Raw genomic sequence first — 21869 nt, 5'->3', positions numbered from 1 at the left:
TCGTCGCCTACACTGCCGTTGAGATCAACAGCGAACGAAGGGGAGGCGACAGGCTGGACGGGTGGCTGGTACGCAGGGACGAAGGAAGAAGCAACAGCAGGTCTGGAGCTAGAACCGGCTATCGTGGCTAAAGTGATGGTATTCCGGTTCGAACCCTCCGAGCTGGATACCACATCAACCAACTTTGCCAACAGTTCTGGTGTCCTCACTTCTGGAAACTGCCGGCAACAATGAAACATGACCTGCAAGTCCTCATCACTCCTAATCGTGAAACAATCATACTTCACGGTTTCCTGGAGCACAGTGATTGGAATGCGATAAAAAAATTTCTTAATCCGTTTCACACCTTCCAGACCAAGTTTCAGCAATACAGAGCTAACAAGGTCATCATAGCTTGTCGTAGGCCTCACGATAATACAGAGAGGATCCTTATCAGCGAACTTCACACCGGAACGAGTTTTCCTCTTAATCGATCCTCTGTGGTGAACCAACACTACAAAACTCTCCTCACTAGCCATCTTATCCCCTCTAATGAGAGCAACTCACGTTTACACCATATATATACAGGTCTGGTTCTCACTAATTCGAACCAGCCTAGTTCGAAATACTATTTGTGTAATTCGAATTAACTCAGTTCGAATTATGTATGCTTATAGTTCGAATCATGTAGATTCGAATTAGTGTGCATTTCGTTCTGTACAATTCGAGTTGAGTAGGTTCGAATTATATATAACTGTAATTCGAAGTAGGTTGATTCGAATTACATAAAGATATCCTTTGGTTGATTAATGAAGCAATTTTCAACTTGGCTGATTCACATAAATTATGGCTTTCCTTGGTTTATTTCTGTTTTTTGCCCTATTATATAATTAGATATACATATAAAATAATTTTATATTGACATACATCAAAATAAAATTCTTAAAAAAATGGTCAGCAAATTTTTTTTATTTTTAAAAATTGATGATGTGAAGAAGAAACACGAGTGGGAGAGTGAGGGGGCAGAATCCAGTGTGGGAAGGAGTACGAAACGGAAACTGTTATTGCCCACTCTCCTACCATAACGCTCTCTCTAATCAATAATCATAGACTCCGAGAGAGAGAGAGATAGAAACATCAAAGAAGAGAGAGAAAGAGAAGAGAGAGAGAAAACGAAGACCCGTTTGAATCGGTGGTTTCCTCTCCGATCTCTTCCCATGTCACCGCCGATTCTCTTCTAACCATTTCTGACGCCACCTCTTCCCTCTCTTCCCATCCGATCTCTCTCTCTCTCTCTCCCGGATATACCATAACCCTTCTCTCACTTTCTGCCTTCAAAGTTTAGTGGTAAGCATCGATGGCGGCACCACCAGCTAGGGCTCGTGCAGATTACGATTACCTAATCAAGCTCCTTCTTATTGGCGACAGCGGTTCGTTTTTGCTTATCCCATTCCCTCCTTTTCAACCCTCAAAATCTCTTCTTTTTTTCTCCATCCCTTCCACTATCATGGAAACTAAATACCTTGCTCTTATTTTCCAGATCTTCACTCTTATGCTGCTCTTTTGTTTTACTTCGTTTATTAACTTTTGATTATTTAGAATCGGACATTAAAACGGTAGTTGGTCAACTTTCAACCTTTTGAGTTCAATTAATCTCATGAAATGCTTAATCTTCTAGGGTAAGGGAGACCGTACACTTGAGTTTTTAGGGGTTTTTCAGAAATTTTCTTCAGCAGGTTATTAAGTAACCTTGGTTTGACTGGGATAAGTGTGTTAATTCTTAAGGTCTAAGGGGATTGTATAATTGCTAAATATCAGAGTCTTGTCCTCTAGTGTTTATGTTAGTTTGGCTTTCTTTGGTCGTAGTCTTTTTGTTTTTTAACTGACTGAAAGCTATTTCAGGTGTGGGGAAAAGTTGTCTGCTTTTGCGATTTTCTGATGGTTCTTTCACAACCAGTTTTATCACCACTATTGGGTTAGTCTCTGCACACCTTTTTATCTAAAATGTTTCAGCAGCTATTACCTTGTAATTATATTGTCTACTGAGTATATGGCTACCTGGAATAAATTTTCTGGTTTTCGTCCAATAAGCTTCTGAAGTACTTGATGTCTAAAGCTCATTTGGTATTTTTATAGTATAAACTTACTCGTTGTTGTTGTACTGGGTTGCCTGTAGGCTGTATGTTTAATCTCTGTTAATGTAAATAATTGAACACAAGCATATGTTTATTTTTCTGTTGATGGGGAAAAAAGGGCTTACTATAATAATCTATATGACAGCATTGATTTTAAGATAAGGACCATTGAACTGGACGGCAAACGCATTAAGTTACAAATATGGGATACTGCTGGTCAGGAGCGATTTCGAACTATTACCACAGGTATTTGTTAACTGTGTACTTTTTTTGTTCTTCATATACTAGGAAAGGGATAATTTATGGGTTTATCTTGTATGTTGACATGCATTCCTGTGGAAGTTAGTCAAAGATGAAAATACTGTGGTTGTTATGATTAATTGAAAGTGTATATTTGAAGGAAATTAAATATTGAAGCATGATCAGTACATTATCTTTTAAGTTTTAACTTGTGAAAATTTTTATAGAAAATAATTTCTTTACCTATAAGTTACAATTTTTGAAGAAATAGTGACTTGAATCATTCTTCCTTGCAACTTAATTTTAAAAAAGAAAAAGAAAAAAGAAAAAGAAGAGTAAGCATATGCCTATTTAGTATTTATAGAAGGTTACAATTCTCTATATGTTTATTCTATACTCCATTTCTTTGACCAAAGAAAACTTTATATATATTTTCAACTTACAATGCCACACTTTGTTGCAGCTTATTACCGTGGAGCCATGGGTATCTTGCTGGTTTATGATGTTACCGATGAGGCATCTTTTAATAGTACGCTACTGTCCTTGGTCTTCTTGAAAGTTTATAGATATTTCAATCAATTGCATTCCTGTGATATTTTGATGTATTTTTTTGCACTAACATTTCAACATTGTTCATTTCTTTAACTGACCCATTAAAATGATTTATCTTCTTTTCTTTTTTCTTTTTTCCCCCAGGAGTCTATTCCTCTAATTAATTTCTCATGTCTTTTATAGTTGAACTTCCTTTGTCCACTCTGCCCAGCTTTCAATTTTTAATGTAGCTAGTTTCCTTCTATTCAGATATTAGGAATTGGATTCGCAATATTGAACAACATGCTTCTGACAATGTAAACAAGATACTCGTGGGAAACAAGGCTGATATGGATGAAAGTAAGAGGGTATGTACATCTGGGGTTCTTTTCCTGTTTACATTTTACATCTTACACCATGGTTGACTGTATTTTAAAAGTAACCAACCAAGCAGCTGTTGCTCAATTGACTACCTATACAAGCCAAAGTTGTCTGCTAATCTGATATTGACAGATTTCCGTCTTCTTAATCTGTCTTTATGTTATTATTCTTCTCCATTGATGAAAGCTAAAGTTGTTCCTTTTTCTCCTGTAGGCTGTGCCTACTGCCAGAGGACAAGCTCTTGCTGATGAGTATGGTATCAAGTTCTTTGAAACTGTGAGTAGCAACATACTTCACAATCACATTTTTGTCGAAAGCATATGCGATTTCATGATATTTACATTGGGTAACACATGCAGAGTGCAAAGACAAACATGAATGTAGAGGAGGTTTTCTTTTCAATAGCAAGAGACATCAAGCAAAGGCTTGCAGACACAGATTCTAAAACGGAGGTATTTTGTAGATATTTTTCTTTACGGTCCTGAATGTTATTTCTTTTTTCTTTGTTATTGTTTCCCTGAATAATGTAATATCTCTTCTCTGATGGTGCAGCCGCAGACTATCAAGATTAACCAACCAGATGCCGGCGCTGGTGGTAGTCAACCTGCAGCAAAGTCAGCTTGCTGTGGTTCATGAGAAGAACCAGCATCTTCACTGCAGCAAGAGGGTGAAGACTCTATAGTTTCACTAATGAGGTGCTAAAGTTATATTGATGACATTATAAGTGGGAGCGTGTATTTGTCCCCTGTATTTCCCAACTGCAAATGTCATGTTCTAAAGTTAGTGTTTTAAATTTCTTTTTCCTTTTTTTTTTTACAAATTTAGTTGGTGGAATTTGTTGTGACTAGTTAATTTGCTTCGGATAGATTATCAGAAATACTCTCTTTAACACTTTCAAAGTATATCACTCCAAGTGCTCTAATTTTGTTGGTTTGGTTTGCTTAGGAATGTAGACAATCATAAGTATAGCAAGGAATGTTCTTAAATGGAAACAAACGGAATCCTTTCTTTGCTTCCTCACCGCCAATGTTGTGCTTAAAAGTTAACCAATTATTCTGCATCATAGCGTTGCAGTCGTTTCACTTGATCACTTCATTCGATCACAATGGGTTATACGGTGGAACTGGCAACTGAATTTCTTAAAGTAAATTAAAATTAAAATTATATCGTATGTTAAGTGATTGAGAATGATACAGCCACTTACCCATAAACTTTTAAGCGTTTTCTTTGACAATTTTTGTTTACTATTTCTTTCTTTTCCACTCTCTTCATCTGGTCGTTCTCTTTTTGTTAATTTCTTTTGGTATGCATTCTTTGCCCCCGTATTTTGCTTCGGTTATTTTGAAGTCTTGCAATCACCTTCTAACGAATACCCATGAATCTTTAGTTTACACGAGTCGGTATATGGTGAGTTTTAAAGAAATGAAAAACTAGTTAGGATCATATGGAGTTTTTTTAAGGTTTTTTTTTGTCAATGGATTGGACAGCTCCCAATCTTAGGTATTATCCACTCACGCACACCACACTCACACACACAATACAGGTTTTATTTCTATCACACCCAGCTAAAGCTGGAAATCAAACCTGAGATGTGGCTATATGAGGCCAACAAATAGGCCATCGGTATAAAGTCTTTGCCGAGTTTTTTCAAGTATTTAATAATACATTAGAAGCATAATAAAGTCAGCAAATATTATTATTTTGGACTAGCAATATTTTATAGTCATATTTTCAGGAATTTGTATAAAATTTATTTGTTAAAGATAATTTGATATCTGTGGTTAGAAGCCACATGGATATCAATCGCTATATCTCTTATACTCGTAGTAGGCTAGTAGCACTTGTTATTCTTTCTCTGTATTGTTAGGCTGCAGAGTCCCACATCGGGTGAAGCCACTAAGAGGAGTTGGTTCAGCTTTCTATAAAAGTAAGACTCTCAGAAGTGGCTAAGCATCTTTGCGCTTGGGGCAATGACGCAGCTAGTGAGGTTCTAACCGAGGCGCGTCTATTGCTGGTTGAAAACTATTTCCAAACCCCCTCTTAGGCCTGGGTTTGGCCCAGGCCTTTGAGAATTTCTGGAAGGGCTCCCTCACGGGTAAAGCCCTACAACCTAGTTAAAGTATTTTACATCTGTAGTATATATCAGTTATGATCATTTTACTAAGGGAAGACTTGAGTTTTTTAAAGATATTCAGAGTTGCACTATAAACCAAAACTAATTTAAAGGAGTTGGCAAAAATAAAATACGCTAATTAAATACAAGTCTTGTAAATCAATCAACAATGGTTATAGGATAACATAACAATGGCTAGTAGTTAGGTTTTTAAAATCACTTTTTAAGTCTCTGCACTTATTCAAATTCTCGCGCGAACAAAACAAAATCTATATTGGATAACATAATAACAACAATAATAAGTAAAATGACGATTAGGTGTAGATTTCCAAGTAGTTGATAAATGTTATAGTTATATGAAAATTGATAATAAATGTTGTAGTGTTCAAAATTTTTGTTTCTATGTTGACAGTAACGGGACAGTAAATAACGAGTAATTCTGTTTTGTTTCGCATTATTGATACGTCCATCTTCTATTATCGGAGGATTTAATCAGTATTTTTTTTAATAACTAATTAGTTTTAGATCGAAAATCTTGAAAGATGTCATTGTTACTTTACTCTAATAATAACAATAATAAGGATGGGAACTTTCTGGACGAGTCTAACATTTTCAAAGGGAGTTCTAGAGAGTAGACTTGTCTTTTGTGTATTGTGAATTTGGGACCCACAAAAATACAGAAGAAAAGTAAGAAAGATGTCTGGTATTGTTGGTATGGGCAAAATTAAAGAGCAAACACATTCTGGAAGGAGACGTACTCTTGTATGGTTCTGCATTAAAGTAGCATCTTTCATTCACTGCCATTACATTCATTATCTTCTTCTTCGTTGCGAATCAAAGTTCCTGCACTCTTCTCTATCATTTTCAGGTTATCCTCTTACCATCTTCTTGTTCTTTCTTAATTTTTTGGGTGAAGCAGCATTGAGTAATTTATATATCTGTTACAAAATCTAAATTACTAGAAACATGTGAACTTACATAAATTCTTCGTTCGTCGGTTCCATCATTGATAGGAATTAGGGAACACTGATGGTATTGAGAAATTGTTGATATTCTTGATTGTGAGAAACCATGGCATGGTTTAGAGCTGCTTCCAGCATTGCTAAGCATGCAGTTAGAAGAAATATCTATAGGGGTAGATCGTATTATCATGTAGCAAGGACTACGGCAGTTCCAATTCCACCAGCTTCTAGAAACTTCCACACCACAACTTTCAAATCCAAAGCAGAATCAGCGCCTGTGCCGCGTGCTGTTCCCCTTTCCAAGTTGACTGACAACTTCTTAGATGGAACAAGCAGTGTGTATCTTGAGGAGCTTCAAAGAGCTTGGGAAGCTGATCCTAACAGTGTGGACGAATCTTGGGACAATTTCTTTAGGAACTTTGTTGGTCAAGCTTCCACAACACCAGGGATTTCGGGCCAAACAATCCAGGAGAGTATGAAATTGCTGTTATTGGTGAGAGGATATCAGGTTAATGGCCACATGAAAGCAAAGTTAGATCCTTTGGGTTTGGAAGAACGAAAAGTCCCTGATGAATTAGACCCTGCCTTTTATGGGTTCACTGAGGCTGATCTTGACAGAGAATTCTTCTTGGGGGTTTGGAGGATGTCTGGATTTTTGTCCGAGAATAGGCCGGTGCAGACCCTTAGATCCATTTTGACACGGCTTGAGCAAGCTTACTGCGGAAGCATTGGGTATGAGTACATGCATATACCGGACCGGGACAAGTGTAATTGGCTTAGAGACAAGATTGAAACTCCCACACCTACAAAGTATGATAGGGAGCGTCGTGAGGTTATCATTGATAGGCTTTCCTGGAGTACTCTTTTTGAGAATTTCTTGGCAACAAAATGGAAATCAGCAAAGAGATTTGGGCTTGAAGGAGGAGAGACACTTATTCCTGGCATGAAAGAAATGTTTGATCGAGCAGCTGATCTTGGGGTTGAGAGCATTGTCATGGGAATGGCACATAGGGGAAGACTTAATGTTTTAGGCAACGTGGTCCGGAAGCCACTTCGCCAGATCTTTTGTGAATTTAGTGGTGGCCAACCTCAGGATGAAGTTGGGCTATACACAGGAACTGGTGATGTTAAATATCACTTGGGAACATCGTATGATCGCCCAACTCGGGGTGGGAGAAGGTTACATTTGTCTCTGGTGGCGAATCCTAGTCACTTGGAAGCTGTCAATCCAGTTGTGGTTGGGAAAACTCGAGCAAAGCAGTATTTCTCGAATGATGTGGACAGGAAGAAGAATATGGGTGTGTTGATCCATGGAGATGGTAGTTTTGCTGGACAAGGTGTGGTCTATGAAACTCTTCACCTTAGTGCACTACCGAATTACACTACTGGTGGGACTATTCACATTGTGTTAAATAACCAAGTTGCATTTACAACTGATCCAAAGGCTGGAAGGTCTTCTCAATATAGCACTGATGTTGCTAAGGCCTTAAATGCTCCCATCTTTCATGTGAATGGTGATGATGTGGAAGCAGTTGTTCATGCCTGTGAACTTGCAGCCGAGTGGCGCCAGACTTTCCATTCGGATGTGGTCGTTGACTTGGTCTGCTACCGTCGATTTGGTCACAATGAAATTGATGAACCATCTTTTACACAGCCTAAAATGTATAAGGTTAGCCCCCTTGTTAATTATTCTAGTCCTTTTATATGCATGAGTCAATTAGATTTTTAATTGCATGAGCTATATACCTAGGTGATTCAAAACCATCCATCAGCTCTAGAGATTTATCAGAAGAAACTTTTGGAATCAGGGGAGGTGACACAGCAGGACATTGATAAGATACACAAGAAGGTCATGTCAATTCTAAATGAAGAATTCTTGGCTAGCAAAGATTATGTTCCAAAAAGAAGGGACTGGCTTTCTGCATATTGGTCCGGTTTCAAGTCACCAGAACAGCTTTCACGAATTCGGAACACTGGGTATGATAATTCCATGTTACAGTTACTTTGGAATATTTTCTATTGTTTCTAAAACACTGCTGAAATATGATCTATCCTGTGCAGAGTGAAACCGGAGATTTTAAAAAATGTTGGGAAAGCAATAACAATCTTACCTGAAAATTTCACTCCTCATAAAGCAGTAAAAAGAATTTATGAACAGCGTGCGAAAATGATCGAATCAGGAGAAGATATTGACTGGGGCTTTGCCGAGGCACTCGCTTTCGCTACATTGTTAGTCGAAGGTAACCATGTTCGGCTAAGTGGTCAGGATGTTGAAAGAGGAACATTTAGTCACCGCCATGCTGTAGTTCATGATCAGGCAACTGGGGAGCAATACTGCCCCCTAGACCATGTCATAAGTAACCAAAATGAAGAAATGTTTACTGTTAGCAACAGGTAATCTTCTTTCCGGGCATCTTGTGCATTTTAATTTTTGATGTTGAATGTCTTCATCTAAGAAATCTTTTTAATGGAATATGCAGCTCACTTTCTGAGTTTGGTGTTCTTGGATTTGAATTGGGTTACTCAATGGAGAATCCGAATTCGTTGGTGATCTGGGAGGCTCAATTTGGTGATTTTGCTAATGGTGCTCAAGTGATATTTGACAATTTCTTGAGTTCTGGTGAGTCTAAGTGGCTCCGTCAGACTGGACTGGTAGTGTTACTTCCGCATGGTTATGATGGTCAGGGACCTGAGCATTCTAGTGGAAGATTGGAACGTTATCTTCAGGTAATCTGTTATGAATCTATGTCATGATTTCTTTCGCTGCTCTTAATATTGAGTTCACCTTTCAATGTTTTATTCTTGGTAGTATTTAAATTAGCAAAGTTCTCTAATTTTCTTGCAGATGGCTGATGATAATCCTTATGTGATTCCTGTAATGGAGCCAACTCTTAGGAAACAAATTCAGGAGTGTAATTGGCAGGTTGTAAATGTTACAACTCCTGCAAATTTCTTCCATGTTCTAAGGCGGCAGGTCGGTATTGGCATAATGTTTTAGCTCATTCTGCTTAAAAGTTTATGTTGATTAATTTCTCCACCCTTCCCTTTTTCAGATACATAGAGAATTCCGTAAACCTCTAATTGTAATGTCCCCTAAGAACCTGCTTCGGCATAAGGATTGTAGATCACATTTATCTGAGTTTGATGATGTCCAAGGACACCCGGGTTTCGACAAACAGGGTACCAGATTTAAGCGCCTCATCAAAGATCAAAATAACCACTCTGATCTTGAGGAGGGTATCAGGCGTCTGGTACTCTGCTCTGGAAAGGTATGTTATTTATAATATGCTATGGCATCCATTAATATGTTTTTTCATAACACGTCTTAGTCTTTCTTTGGATTTTGTGAATTTTGCATAGGCTTTTTTCTCATTTTATTGTCTTAAATTTTTGCTTTTGGAAGTTAATGAGTATTAAATTTTAGACCTTTTGATCATAGAAGTTGTGATACTATCTGTCAAGAAATTAATTTTCCCAAAAACTTAAAGCTAATAGAAAGAGACGCATAAATAGTTATATTCTAAGTTTCTAACAGTAACGGCCAATATCTGGTATCCCTTGCAGGTTTATTATGAACTTGACGAACAACGACGAAAGCAAGATGCAAAAGATGTTGCAATCTGTAGGGTTGAGCAGCTATGTCCTTTCCCTTATGACCTCGTCCAACGAGAGCTCAAGCGATATCCAAGTAAGTATTTTCCAGCGATAGTAGTAATGAATCTACTTCCTTCCTGAATGCAACAACCAGTGGTTCAATTCAAAGCCAAATGATTGAATCTACTGACTATTTCACTCATTTGTGTGTTGTGTTATGGTAGATGCGGAAATTGTTTGGTGTCAAGAAGAGCCAATGAACATGGGGGCATACACTTATGTTCTACCGCGGCTTATAACGTCGTTGAAGGCTCTTGGCAGAGGAGGCTATGAAGACATCAATTATGTCGGTCGTGCTCCGTCTGCAGCTGTAGCCACTGGTTTTCTGAGTGTTCACCTTAAGGAGCAAGCTGAACTTGTTCAGAAAGCTATTCAGCCAGAACCAATCAACTACCCTTACTGAGGCTTTGCAGATATTTATACGTACATATATACATACATCCATAGATGAATTCAAGAGTGATGATGCACTTGATTTTACCTCCATATGTATGGAGCAATAATTGAGGGGTACTTCACATAATGATTCTTGTACAAACTTTTCACCCTTTACATTGTATGTTCTGCCTCTGACAAAATGCCAGGTGAGCTGAAATTCATGGCGAGTTAATAATTGATAACTTCCAGTGTTTTATATTTTATTTTATTTAAATTCCCAAGTGCCTCTTCCATAATTGTGGGGTGTTATATAGGTGATCCCTCAAGTTTGTATTATTTCTAAAGTTTCTTGGGTCTTCGGTAGGATGTCAAAGAAGATAATCAGAAAGGATGTTAAATTGACTCCAATGATGAGTATTGATTCATGATAGACTTATGACTAATCACAGACACAAGTTTAAATGTTCGGTCTATGAACAGTAACTCACTTATTGAATGGAACTTTTACCACCAAAACGAGAGGGAAAATGCTTGATATAAGCTATGCTATATCCATTCATTATTGGTCTAATATTATTTTGATTACAGAATTTAAGTTCCATTACAATACCTGACTAAAAAACTCTTTTTTTTATAAAAAAAAAAAACATTACAATGGAACACAACAAATCTACAATAAAGACAATTTCTTAAAACAAAAAATGACGTCGAATGATGGTCTGGCATCAGCATTCAGCAAAATTGAGCTAAACCGGAATATTGACCTAGGAAACTAAGAGCTCCTCATATATTAAAATAGTTTGTTCCCTGAAATGTGACAAGATATCTGCAAATTGCGAGGGAATGACAAAATCACCATATATATAAAAATCATTTCCAAAGAAAAAAAAATTGAGCTGCTATGTCATTGAGCTGCTATGCACTATGCACATATCACATATCTATCATTATTCTGAAAATCCAAGAAAAAAAAATGAGCTCAAGATGGTACAATCACTTCGTCCTTTCCATAGATCCGCTGAAGCTCCCGAGTTGCAGCTTGATATGATGCTGATAAAGGGGAATGTTCAAGCATGCAAATTAATAAGGTTACACCATAGATTTTCAGTTGTTAACCACAACGATGCAACTAAATTACCATTACCTTTCCAAATGCGGAAGTTCTTCTGGTTGATGGTAGAGCCAGATGCACTTTGAATTGCATCAAAAAGCATCTCCTGAGGAGAGCTTTTCAGCTCTTGAACAACAGCATAGATGGTTTTTCCATTGTCAAAATATATGTGATTGTTAGGGTGTTTGGTCTTGGCACCAGCATGACGCTCAAATTCATATGCATTAAGAGCCTTCATTACAGAATTTAATGTATGAGCACAACCTTGAGAATCATAAAATACCAAAGAAAGCAACAATTTGCAGTGCTAACCTTGGACTGTTTGCAGTCATCACATGAACACAGATATCCAGTTCCCTTTATGATTCCTCTGAGAGTTCTCTACCAAGAAAAATACCACATACACTGAAAGAAATTATTCATTATAAAAGAACAATGACACCCCTGAGAAGAAAGCAATATACTAGTAATTAGTTTACCTCTCTTGACCAGGAAACATATTTCACAGGAACACCATCAAAAATACCAGTTGATAACAAACTTTTAACATTTGAAGGAAAGTTGTTAGCAGAAGCCTTCTTGGTTGTCTTTGGATCTTTATTCTTAAGTGTAGAATCAGTACTAGGATTGGATTTTGGAGTGCTATCTGTAGGTAGTTCAGAGTTTGACTCAGTCACAGTCTTCTGCCCATCCAAATCACGAGAAGTCTGGTTGCCCATCAACAGATCATAACCACTAATGATCCCTCCATTAAGATTTCGTTCACAGCCCTCATGAACACTTCCAAAAGATATCGTATTTGCCTCACCCTTACTATGGTTTTCGGTCACTTGTAAGGAGTTGGAGTCTCCTTTCTCATGTGAAAGGACTGTCGATGCAATATTTGAATCTACCTTATCATATGTTGTACCTATCAACATTATATGATCAGTGCCCTTGTCATATGAAGCACCAATATTTATGAAATTTTCTCCGGATTTACTGTAGGTTGGACCCATTGACATAAAGTTCTCATGCCCCTTGTTATAAGAGGTAGCCAGAGATATCACATTGTCATCTTCCTTGTCATATGTTTGGCCCATTGATATGAAATTTCCATCTCCCCTGTCAAAGGGCTGATTCATTGATAAAATATTTTCATCCCCTTTGCAATAATTGTGCCCCATCAACATAAAACTACCATCCCCCTTACTGAAGGCATGATCCATTGGAACAAGATTGCCATTGGTCTTACTTATTGAGGTCTGCATAGAGATGGAATTATCATTTATATTGTTAAAGGTTGGGCCCAATGATATGTTTCCATCATCCTTGCTATACCCAGAACCTATTGACATTAAACAATTATCAGCATTGCCATAGGAGTTCCCCATGGATGAAGGCATACAACTGTCAGAATCTCTTACTTGATTAACTTTGACTTTTCTGATTCCACCGAAATTGAGACATGGTGAAGGGTCCTCAATATTATGGGATATTGATAAACCCACTGATGGATTATTAACATATTGATTCTCAAAATCCTTGCTTCCTGTGTTCAAGTTACCACTTCTAATTGATGTCATGTTCTTATCAACCATATTGAGAGCTCGTAGCTCAGATCCAAAGAGACGGTCAGAAAATTGTCCTGTAACTGAATGAAATCCTGAATTGATGTCCCATGGAGAAATGTTTACATGAGAAACTCCTGAAATTGGGTTCCCGTTAACAGATTCAACTGCCTGCCTTTTAATGTTGCTGAATACTTGCAGTTCACCTGAATCCATAAACCACTGATGACCACGCTTTTGTTCAGTTCTAGAAACATTCTCATATCCCATATTTTCTTCAGTTAAGCAGCCAGTATCCTGTGCCGTCCAGAAGTTTTTATGCTGAAAAGATTGCAAAAAAAAAAAAAAGGCTAAAAATGTTTATCTTTATAGGCAAAAAATGCAGTATAAAATAATGATAAACAGCAAAACAAACTCCAATGTATATGGCAGGCAAAGTAAATACCCTTAAACCAAAGTTTTTTACGTAGTTTCTAGTAACAAGTTATACTATCCCATCCACAAAGTTTGAATAATATGTTTTACCATTGTCCACAAAAGTTTATTACACTACATATTTTCTCATCAACCACCACTATAGATTACAAGCAGCACATTGAACATAACATATACAAAAGGACAGTTACATAACTCTCACCAGCCAGGCAGCCACCAAAGCCACCATAAAAGTTTGATACTAGAATATTTTTTTGTTCCCCTCTAACAAGATTCAACCTACATTTGATTTGTATGAGTACCGACTTTTGTGTAGCTTCAACATAAATTTCCCAAATTAAAACCCTAAGATGCCTCATATTTAAAGAAACTGGAAATAAAACCAATCGAGGCACAGAATCATCACATCTATGCTGTAGCAGCAGCATTTATTTTTTGAATGTACAGCATAATACCATAAACTGGTCATTTTAATTTGTCATATTGATAGCATGGTGACTTGTGAGCACAACGAAGGAACACTTAATCTGTGTAATATCATATACGATTTTCAAGCAAACATCATATAATATGAGCATTAAAACATAATATTAAATAATTAAACGCTAAGAAATTAAGATTCAGAGTTGGCATTTGCATGCAAACGGTATCCGTATATCATAGTTTGGAAAGTACCATTTTTTTTTCTCTGGCAAATGTTTCAAATGACTCAAATGATTCACCACAGCAACTATTCAGAGGAGACCTTCCCAGTTCTCACTCTCTCAGTAATGCAAACTTTCTCTTCTACCAAAAGACTCTCAATTCCACTATATACATTCGTCCACCACACCTTAAATTCAAGGTTCTAACTTTATCAAACTAATCTGCAGGGAAAAAAAAACATATAAAAAAACAAAATAAACCTAAAATATAATAGTAAGAGCAATTGAGCTAATAACCGATTAAAAATTTAAAATAGAGATAGACCGCAGTTCAGTGGTTGGCGGAACTACAAGGATGATGAAATCGCCGGAATGATCGGCAAATAAATCTGGCGGCGGCCGGAGAAAGAATGAGAAAACGATCGCAGAGAAGTGAGAGAGGGAACAAGCTGAAGTGTGAGAGAGTATTGGGCTTCAAAGTAAGCTAAACGATTAGTATACACTGCGGGAGTCCACAATCTCCTCTTCTGGACCGTCTCATAATGTTCGTACACGTGGATAAAAGGAAAGGTTTATTTAAGATTTTGCTCTTTTTTGTCAAATTTAACTATTTAAGTATTTAACGTATTCAAAGTAGGCCAATTTTATAGCATCTATGAGTTAGTATCTAAATTTTTACCTAACTTATTTTTTGTAGTAAGTTGACTAAGTTTTAATTTTTAAAAATTATTTATTTTTATATTTTTTAAATTAAATTTTAATTTTTAAACTTTTTTGACAAGTAAATACTATTTTTTAGACACTATAGTATTTACCTTTAAAGTATTAAAAATATAAAAAATATTTTGAATTATTTTAATAGAATATATTTTAGAACAGATATTAATAAGATTATTTCATATATTATTTATGGTAAATATAATTGATTAAAAAGAACAACACTGTGACGTGCACCGAACCTGGGCCAGTGTGGCCTAACTAGTAAACGGGTACTGATAACTCATTTTAATTAGTTGTCCTCTGTTTTTGGGCCGAATTTGGTTTAGCAGATATCATTATGCGAAAGAAACAAGAACAACCAAGACCCAAAAATAATAATAAAAAAAAAACAACAACAAATACCAGAAAAATAAAAATCATATTCCAAGACCCAAAAAAAAATCATATTCATAAACAGGCTGGAAGTAAATCAAGCAAATGAATATTGAGTTTGGTTCACGACTCGACTTATTAACAATCGAGTTTATTTTTTAACTTCGAACTTGACTTACTAAAAATTCACGAACGAATTCAAATAACAAAATATAATCTATAATTTTATATTAATACATTATAACTTATATATTAACAAATATTTAAAAAAATCAATTTATATATTAACTATATATCAATATATAAATTTTTTTATTCATGTCCTACATCAAAATTATATATAAAAAATTACTATAAAATTTTAATATATATATATATATATATATGATCGAGTCAGTTTACAAGCTAATGAGTTGCTTGGCTCATTTAATTTATGAACTTAATTTCAAGTTCAAACTCGGCTCATCAGCTCACGAATTCAGCTGATTGAGCTATTAATAAATAGAGTTCGAGATGGCTTAACTCACTTCCGGCTCTATTCATAAAGATACATACACAAAAATCTTATTTTAGTTTTAGAAATTTAATTTTGAAACTGCAAACGGATATATCTAAAGAACAGATCGATATAATTGAATAAATAATTACATTTTATATTGATTACATAAATAATAACATTGACTAAATTTTACATTGACTGTATTTTATATATTGACTATATATTAATTATAAATTTTTTATTCATGTCTTACATCAAAATTATATATAAAGAATTACTATAAAGTTTTAATATATATATATATATAATCGAGTCAGCTCCCGATGCTAATGAGCTGCTCGGATCATTTAATTTATGAACTTAATTTCAAGTTTAAACGTGTCTCACTAGCTCACGAGTTTAGCTTATTGAACTATTTGAACTGACTTAACTCACTTCCAGCGCTATTAGTAAAGATCCGCATCTGTCATACAAAAAAAACATCTAATTTTAGTTTTAAAAATTCAATTTTGATATTGCTTCTAACAAAATGGATATAAATGAATAAACAACTATATTTTACATTGACGACATGAATAATAACATTAACTATATTTTATATTAACTGTATGAATAATAACATTGATTGTAACAATATATCTAAAAAAATAACTACATTTTACATTGACTGCACATGAATAATTATCTAACAGAACGGATATAATTAAATAATTGTGTAAAATATTTTAACATTATTAGCACATCAAAATTAAACTTTAATTCTAAATATTAATTTCTCCTTTTTATTTCCTCCATTTCCCATATTCAAAATTACTCCAATAAACAATATATTGTATGCATTACAAGTATTTTATTTATTTTTATTACATGATATTTTTTACAAATGATTATTGTAACTATTAACATATACCTGTACCTGTTAAGTCAGGCTTCATTATTATGGACATCAATCTGATTGATTTATAAAGCAAATATACTTCTACGTCTTTACATTGATGATGATGCATATAACTTCTATGCCTCTATTCTATTATATAAATTAAAGTGGTTGGATTATATATTTTTTAATTGCTTTGTTTCACATTCTTATATATTTTCCTATTTTATTCTTATAAAACCTAACACCCAAGCTTTCACATGCATGCGCTTCAGTTTTCACCTCCAATGCGGTTTCCTATTGTTAATAATAATTCCATAATATCGGTACAAATATTACAATATTACCTTTTTCTGTATACAAATGTCAAAAATGATATGTTAGGTTTGGTCAGTATTTAATTTGTAATGGAATAATTTAAGTTATGTATGCGCAAATCAAGATCACATTAATAATTAGAACTAGCCATATATAGTTCCAACCTTTTATTAGTAGATTGATACATGGACATGCCAATACCACTCCCTTATTCTAACTACCCTATTATGTAGCTTGCTTATACGAATGATTATGATCTTTCTTTTCGCATCTTGTAAACATGATTATAATTAGCATTTAAGTTCCACGTCAGGAAAAAAAACGCATTAAATCTACTAAAAATATACTGGATTATCTTTAGCATTTGAGTTAAATTTTAATTTCGTCTTTAATCTTTAAAATATTTTATTTTTATTTTAAATATTTTATTTTATCTTATTTTAATTTTATAATAAAATTAAGATTTTTTTTCTAAAAATACTTTTTTTTCAATTCTAATTTTCTTTTAAATAACAATACAAATTATAATTATAGTAGTCACAATAATTATTTAGTTATTTAAAAATAAAAATTATAAAAAAAGAAAAAGAAAAAAATAATAATAAAAAAATATTTTTGCAAAAAAATAATTTTAATAAAATAAAATATTTAGCATGAAAATAAAATATTTTAAACATTAAAAAATAACAATATAATTTAATTTAAATATTAAAAATTAAATGAGTACTTTATTCTAAAAAGAACTATGCAAGAAAATGAGAAATCAGTTAAATCGTGAACATCCAAATAACTGATTCAATAAACTTTTATAAACTAAGTACTTGTGTCAGATAGAGTTTGACCAAAAAGATAATGGAGGCTGTATCTCTGACTTGTCCTAGTTTACGTGTCACTACCTATTGGCCGTCCTATTCAATGCATTCACCCAATCCAATAACCAGTAATCCTCTTATTTAATAAAGATTATGTCACTTAATATGTACCTGATCTAGAAGATATCTTAGTGTGACTCACAAGTTACATATAGTATTAATTAGACTGGTACTATTTTGTCAATGCTAAATACCGAATTACTGATGGGGATACACGCCCAAAAATAAATAATTCTTTAGCCTATGGGTTGGTCATATAAATAGAAAGTCTAGAAGGAGATTAATTTTCCAAGTAATAACCAACTCAACACATGCATAGATAGTTAGATACAGGCCGGGGGCACCCCCATCTAGAAGGCATAGTTAATATTTTGTTTTCCATTTAAAATGTGCCTTCCACAATCTCAACCCTAATTTAAAATAATCATCTGATTATCTAGTGAAATGATCATCTAACATTTATTAATTGTATATATTTAAATTGAATTAAATAAAATAACCATCTACATATCGAATAAATTAAACATCTAGCATCTAAATTCGTCAATCTTCAACCCACTCAAGTAAAGTACGACGACAGCAACAACCCGGACACAAAATCTTCGATCCTCTCTATTAGACTATCCGCAAAATTTCTTCCCTTTAAAATCATCAATTCGAACACAAATGCACCGAAGATCGAGTGGATTCCAATCAGATCCGTCACGAATCTTCATCGCCGGTCGAATAACCGTCATCATGAAGATGACGAACATCAAGTCAGAGAGGAGAACCCAACACAGACACCAGGGGGCCTTGTGGCCGCCGCTGCCGTTGACCTTTTCGGCGAGTGCTACAGCGAGGGCGAAGAGGATCCAGGCCGCGACGTCGTTGAAGGTGGCGGCGGCGCGACAGACACAACATGTGCGAAAGAGTGTCTTCGTTAAACGTTCTCGGACAGTTGAACAGTATCGGGTTGCGTTTTGCTGGCAGACAATAATGACCTTTGCAGTGTAAGAGACTGTCAAAATAAAATTTGCACCACATTTTTCACACGCGTAAAATAAATGAATATATAATTTTCTAGTAACCAAATTCTTATGTTTTAAAATTTAAAATTATTAAGAATTAATTAAATTAATTATTAATTAATTATAATTTCGATTTTATATATATTGTACATATTATACACTAAATTCGTTGTGTGCCTGTGCTTTCTCTCTTAAGAATTAGAGAATGGCAGGCTTGAATAGCATAATGACCCCTCCATATAATGTGTATGTATGTTGTTGCTGTGACAGTAGTAGTCAAAGTAAATGTAGAAAGGCCTTACATCAACCCAATTGCAGCACCACTCGTATATGCTTACGTCACACTCACAAACTCAAACACATTCCTACTTTCCTAGAAAAGTCAAACTGCAAACTGTCTTAATCAATCTCTCTCCCCCCGCGTTTATAAATCAAACCCACCAAACCAACCAACCCTAAACCCTCACTTCTTCTTTTTTATCATTTCAAACTTGAAACAAACTAAACCCGATGATGACGTGGACCATGAAGAGAGAAAGAGAGGCTGAAAGCATAGCCATGGCCAACTATCTCATGCTGCTTTCTGGTGGTGGAGGACTTGAGAGAACCACCACCACCACCAGCAACAACCGTGTATTCGAGTGCAAGACATGTAACAGGCAATTCTCGTCGTTTCAGGCATTAGGAGGCCACCGTGCAAGCCACAAGAAGCCGAGGCTCATGAACGGAGAAGACAGCAGTAGTGATGATAGCCATGGCTCTCCGGCAAAGCCTAAGACTCACGAGTGCTCCGTTTGCGGCTTGGAGTTCGCCATTGGCCAAGCTTTGGGTGGCCACATGAGGCGTCACAGAACAGCACCGCCACCGCCACCACCGCCACCTTCTTCAGACGTGACTAGCAATAATAAAAGAAAGAGAGAAGTTATGTTTGTGGATCTGAACTTGACTCCCTTTGAGAATGATTTGGCATTCTTGAAGATTGGACAACCAACAATAACTCATCCTCCTAACTTGGTCCATTGTTTGTAACTACTTCTGCTACACATCCAGCTTAGTTATTAGCTTTTTGGAGATACTTATTTTAATTTATTTATTAAACTTAATTAGTGTATGTATGTATACCAGAAAAAGCCATAGCTGCTAGCTCCTCCCCTCCATCGATACTCTATCTTCTTAGCTTCCATTTCTTTCTTACTTTATTCTATTTGTAAATTAATCACTTCTTTTTTCTATTATTATTATTGTTCGTTCTATTGGATTTATATACCGACGATGCGAATTCTTCTTCTTCTTCATATAAAAGAAAATTCTGCACATCTTGTTCGTTTATTTAATACTACTGTCTGGCTAAGATGATTTGATTAATTAGCAGCATCGATGCTAACTACAAGATAACTAATAGGTAGGAATGCTTCCACATTGCAAATTAGTGTAAAATATATGTCGCTTATGCATGTTACTTTTAACTATGGATAATCAAAAATACTTTTTTTTTTTTGGTGACTTCAAAAAAAAATACTATTTGTATACTAAAATTAACCACTAATAAAAATATATAAATATATATATATAGTTTAATTTATTTTAATATTTATATTGATAATATACACGTAACATTACTCATGGATAATTATGTATATGATGGTATATATGAAAACTCTTTCGTGTAATCTGCCACTTATCTAATTTTCTTTAATGTCCAACTATACATTGCGGCTTGTATTTTCAATTTTCTTATTGACTAAATATAGAAATTATTTGTTAATTTTTATTTTTTAGAATTTAAAATTTAAAAATATTTTATAACAAAAATAATTAAAAAAATAACTGACATTAACTGTTAAAGTTTTTTTTTTTTTTATTAAGATTCTCATGGTGGATACATTATTTTTCACACTAAACAACAGTAGTACTCTTTTTGTTATATGGTATATGGACCTCATTTTCAATGTAATCAGCTAATAGCTACAGTCAATTGACTTTTGCATTAACTTAGTGATTCTGTCAATTAAGAGGGACACATCTTTGTTTGATAATCACACATTTTTCCTTATATATAAAAATAAATAAAATAACAATATGTTGGATTGGTTTTATTATAGTCACACGGTCTAGAAGGGAATTCCGTGCAGTTGGCTCCAACGTAACAAAAATAAACCCTTTAAAACTTATCTTAGCATAGTAGTAGCCATCTAGAAGTTATTTCGTTCTAATTGAATTGTTTCATTCGTGTTCATATTTAATTTCAACGTTTCTTGAGGAATTTAATTTATTTATTTAATTAATTATGGATTGTGTGCATATATATGGTAGGTAGCTAGAGCTAATAAAGTAGATGTGGTAGTTATAGTTAAAATGAAACAGTCAAATGGAGTTCAATTATGTTTCGGTTTCTTCGGTTCTCAATTCCATTAATTTTTTCGGGAATGTTTAATAATCAAAATAAATTAGTAAAAAATAGTCAAAGTTATTTTATTTAGCCTTCATTAATTGTTATAATAATTAATAAATACTAAATAAGATAAGTTCTTATTTTTTCTTATTTCGCTAACATTAGCATGATTTTTTTTTTCCTTCCTTTATATGTCTTTAATTTCTTGCTTATTATGTCTAACTATTAAGTGATGGTGCAAATTTTGATATTACTATTAGAGTGGGTAACCCTCTCTAAACAAAGGTTACCAATAACCCTTTAAAAAATAATTATAATCATTTTAATTTTATCTTTTTTTTTTTTAATTTGAAATGGACAAAATTCTCTTAAATTTTAATATTTTTTAACCCAATCTTTGTTCCCATCTTACCAAATTACAGACAAACGATTATTTAAGGAAAGATGAGTTCTTCTTCTTTTAGTCATTGTTTGATGAACTTGAGGGTTGGTATTATCTCTACCATATGATATAGTGACAACAAAAGTTGGGCTGGTTAAAAGAAAATATCAAATTTTAAAAAAAGTTTTATAATTATGTAAAACAAAGTGGAATTTAAATTTTAATTATTTTCAAAGGATTATAATACTGGGAGTGGGGAGCAAGTTATACCAATTATTCACACTAACTAGGTTAGAATATATTAGATATATCAT

The 21869-nt window shown here is 34.4% G+C and overlaps 4 protein-coding genes and 1 non-coding gene across 7 annotated transcripts; 4 read left to right on the top strand and 1 right to left on the bottom strand.

Annotated features, from left to right (window-relative positions):
- Positions 1-973: 973 nt before the first annotated feature.
- LOC112775953 (ras-related protein RABE1a) lies at positions 974-4188 on the top strand. The gene is made up of 8 exons (XM_025819875.2): positions 974-1409; positions 1882-1954; positions 2260-2360; positions 2818-2883; positions 3156-3253; positions 3480-3542; positions 3626-3718; positions 3819-4188. Exons 1-8 carry the CDS (start codon positions 1337-1339, stop codon positions 3900-3902), a joined length of 651 nt encoding a protein of 216 aa, XP_025675660.1. The 5' UTR covers positions 974-1336; the 3' UTR covers positions 3903-4188.
- Positions 4189-5039: 851 nt separating this feature from the next.
- LOC112776349 (uncharacterized) lies at positions 5040-10654 on the top strand. 2 transcript variants are annotated; one of them, XM_025820489.2, is made up of 9 exons: positions 5040-6247; positions 6393-8010; positions 8092-8318; positions 8403-8735; positions 8822-9068; positions 9187-9315; positions 9395-9610; positions 9906-10029; positions 10160-10654. In XM_025820489.2, exons 2-9 carry the CDS (start codon positions 6451-6453, stop codon positions 10396-10398), a joined length of 3075 nt encoding a protein of 1024 aa, XP_025676274.1. In that variant the 5' UTR covers positions 5040-6247; positions 6393-6450; the 3' UTR covers positions 10399-10654. The 2 variants fall into 2 exon arrangements, with proteins under 2 accessions (XP_025676274.1, XP_072082646.1); XM_072226545.1 differs by lacking the exon at positions 5040-6247 and having other exon boundaries at positions 6308-8010.
- LOC112781898 (U4 spliceosomal RNA) lies at positions 5219-5369 on the top strand. The gene has a single exon (XR_003192647.1). It is a non-coding gene; the product is annotated as a U4 spliceosomal RNA (small nuclear RNA).
- Positions 10655-10891: 237 nt separating the features above from the next.
- LOC112776351 (uncharacterized) lies at positions 10892-14613 on the bottom strand. Of its 2 annotated transcripts, XM_072226546.1 has the most exons (7): positions 14439-14613; positions 14145-14335; positions 11964-13355; positions 11797-11865; positions 11518-11716; positions 11371-11423; positions 10892-11199 (listed from the first exon to the last, which is right to left on the bottom strand). In XM_072226546.1, exons 2-7 carry the CDS (start codon positions 14145-14147, stop codon positions 11164-11166), a joined length of 1752 nt encoding a protein of 583 aa, XP_072082647.1. In that variant the 5' UTR covers positions 14148-14335; positions 14439-14613; the 3' UTR covers positions 10892-11163. The 2 variants fall into 2 exon arrangements, 1 of the variants encoding a protein (XP_072082647.1); XR_011876921.1 differs by having other exon boundaries at positions 11133-11423; positions 11797-11889.
- Positions 14614-19221: 4608 nt separating this feature from the next.
- On the top strand, positions 19222-20043 carry LOC112776352 (uncharacterized). Its single transcript, XM_025820493.3, has one exon. The coding sequence runs from the start codon at positions 19292-19294 to the stop codon at positions 19808-19810; it is 519 nt and encodes a 172-aa protein (XP_025676278.1). The 5' UTR covers positions 19222-19291; the 3' UTR covers positions 19811-20043.
- The last annotated feature ends 1826 nt before the right edge of the window (positions 20044-21869 follow it).

The sequence above is a fragment of the Arachis hypogaea genome, chromosome 19 (assembly GCF_003086295.3).
Source record: "Arachis hypogaea cultivar Tifrunner chromosome 19, arahy.Tifrunner.gnm2.J5K5, whole genome shotgun sequence".
Classification (NCBI taxonomy): Eukaryota; Viridiplantae; Streptophyta; class Magnoliopsida; order Fabales; family Fabaceae; genus Arachis; species Arachis hypogaea.
This window is presented reverse-complemented; position numbering and strand designations above follow the sequence as displayed.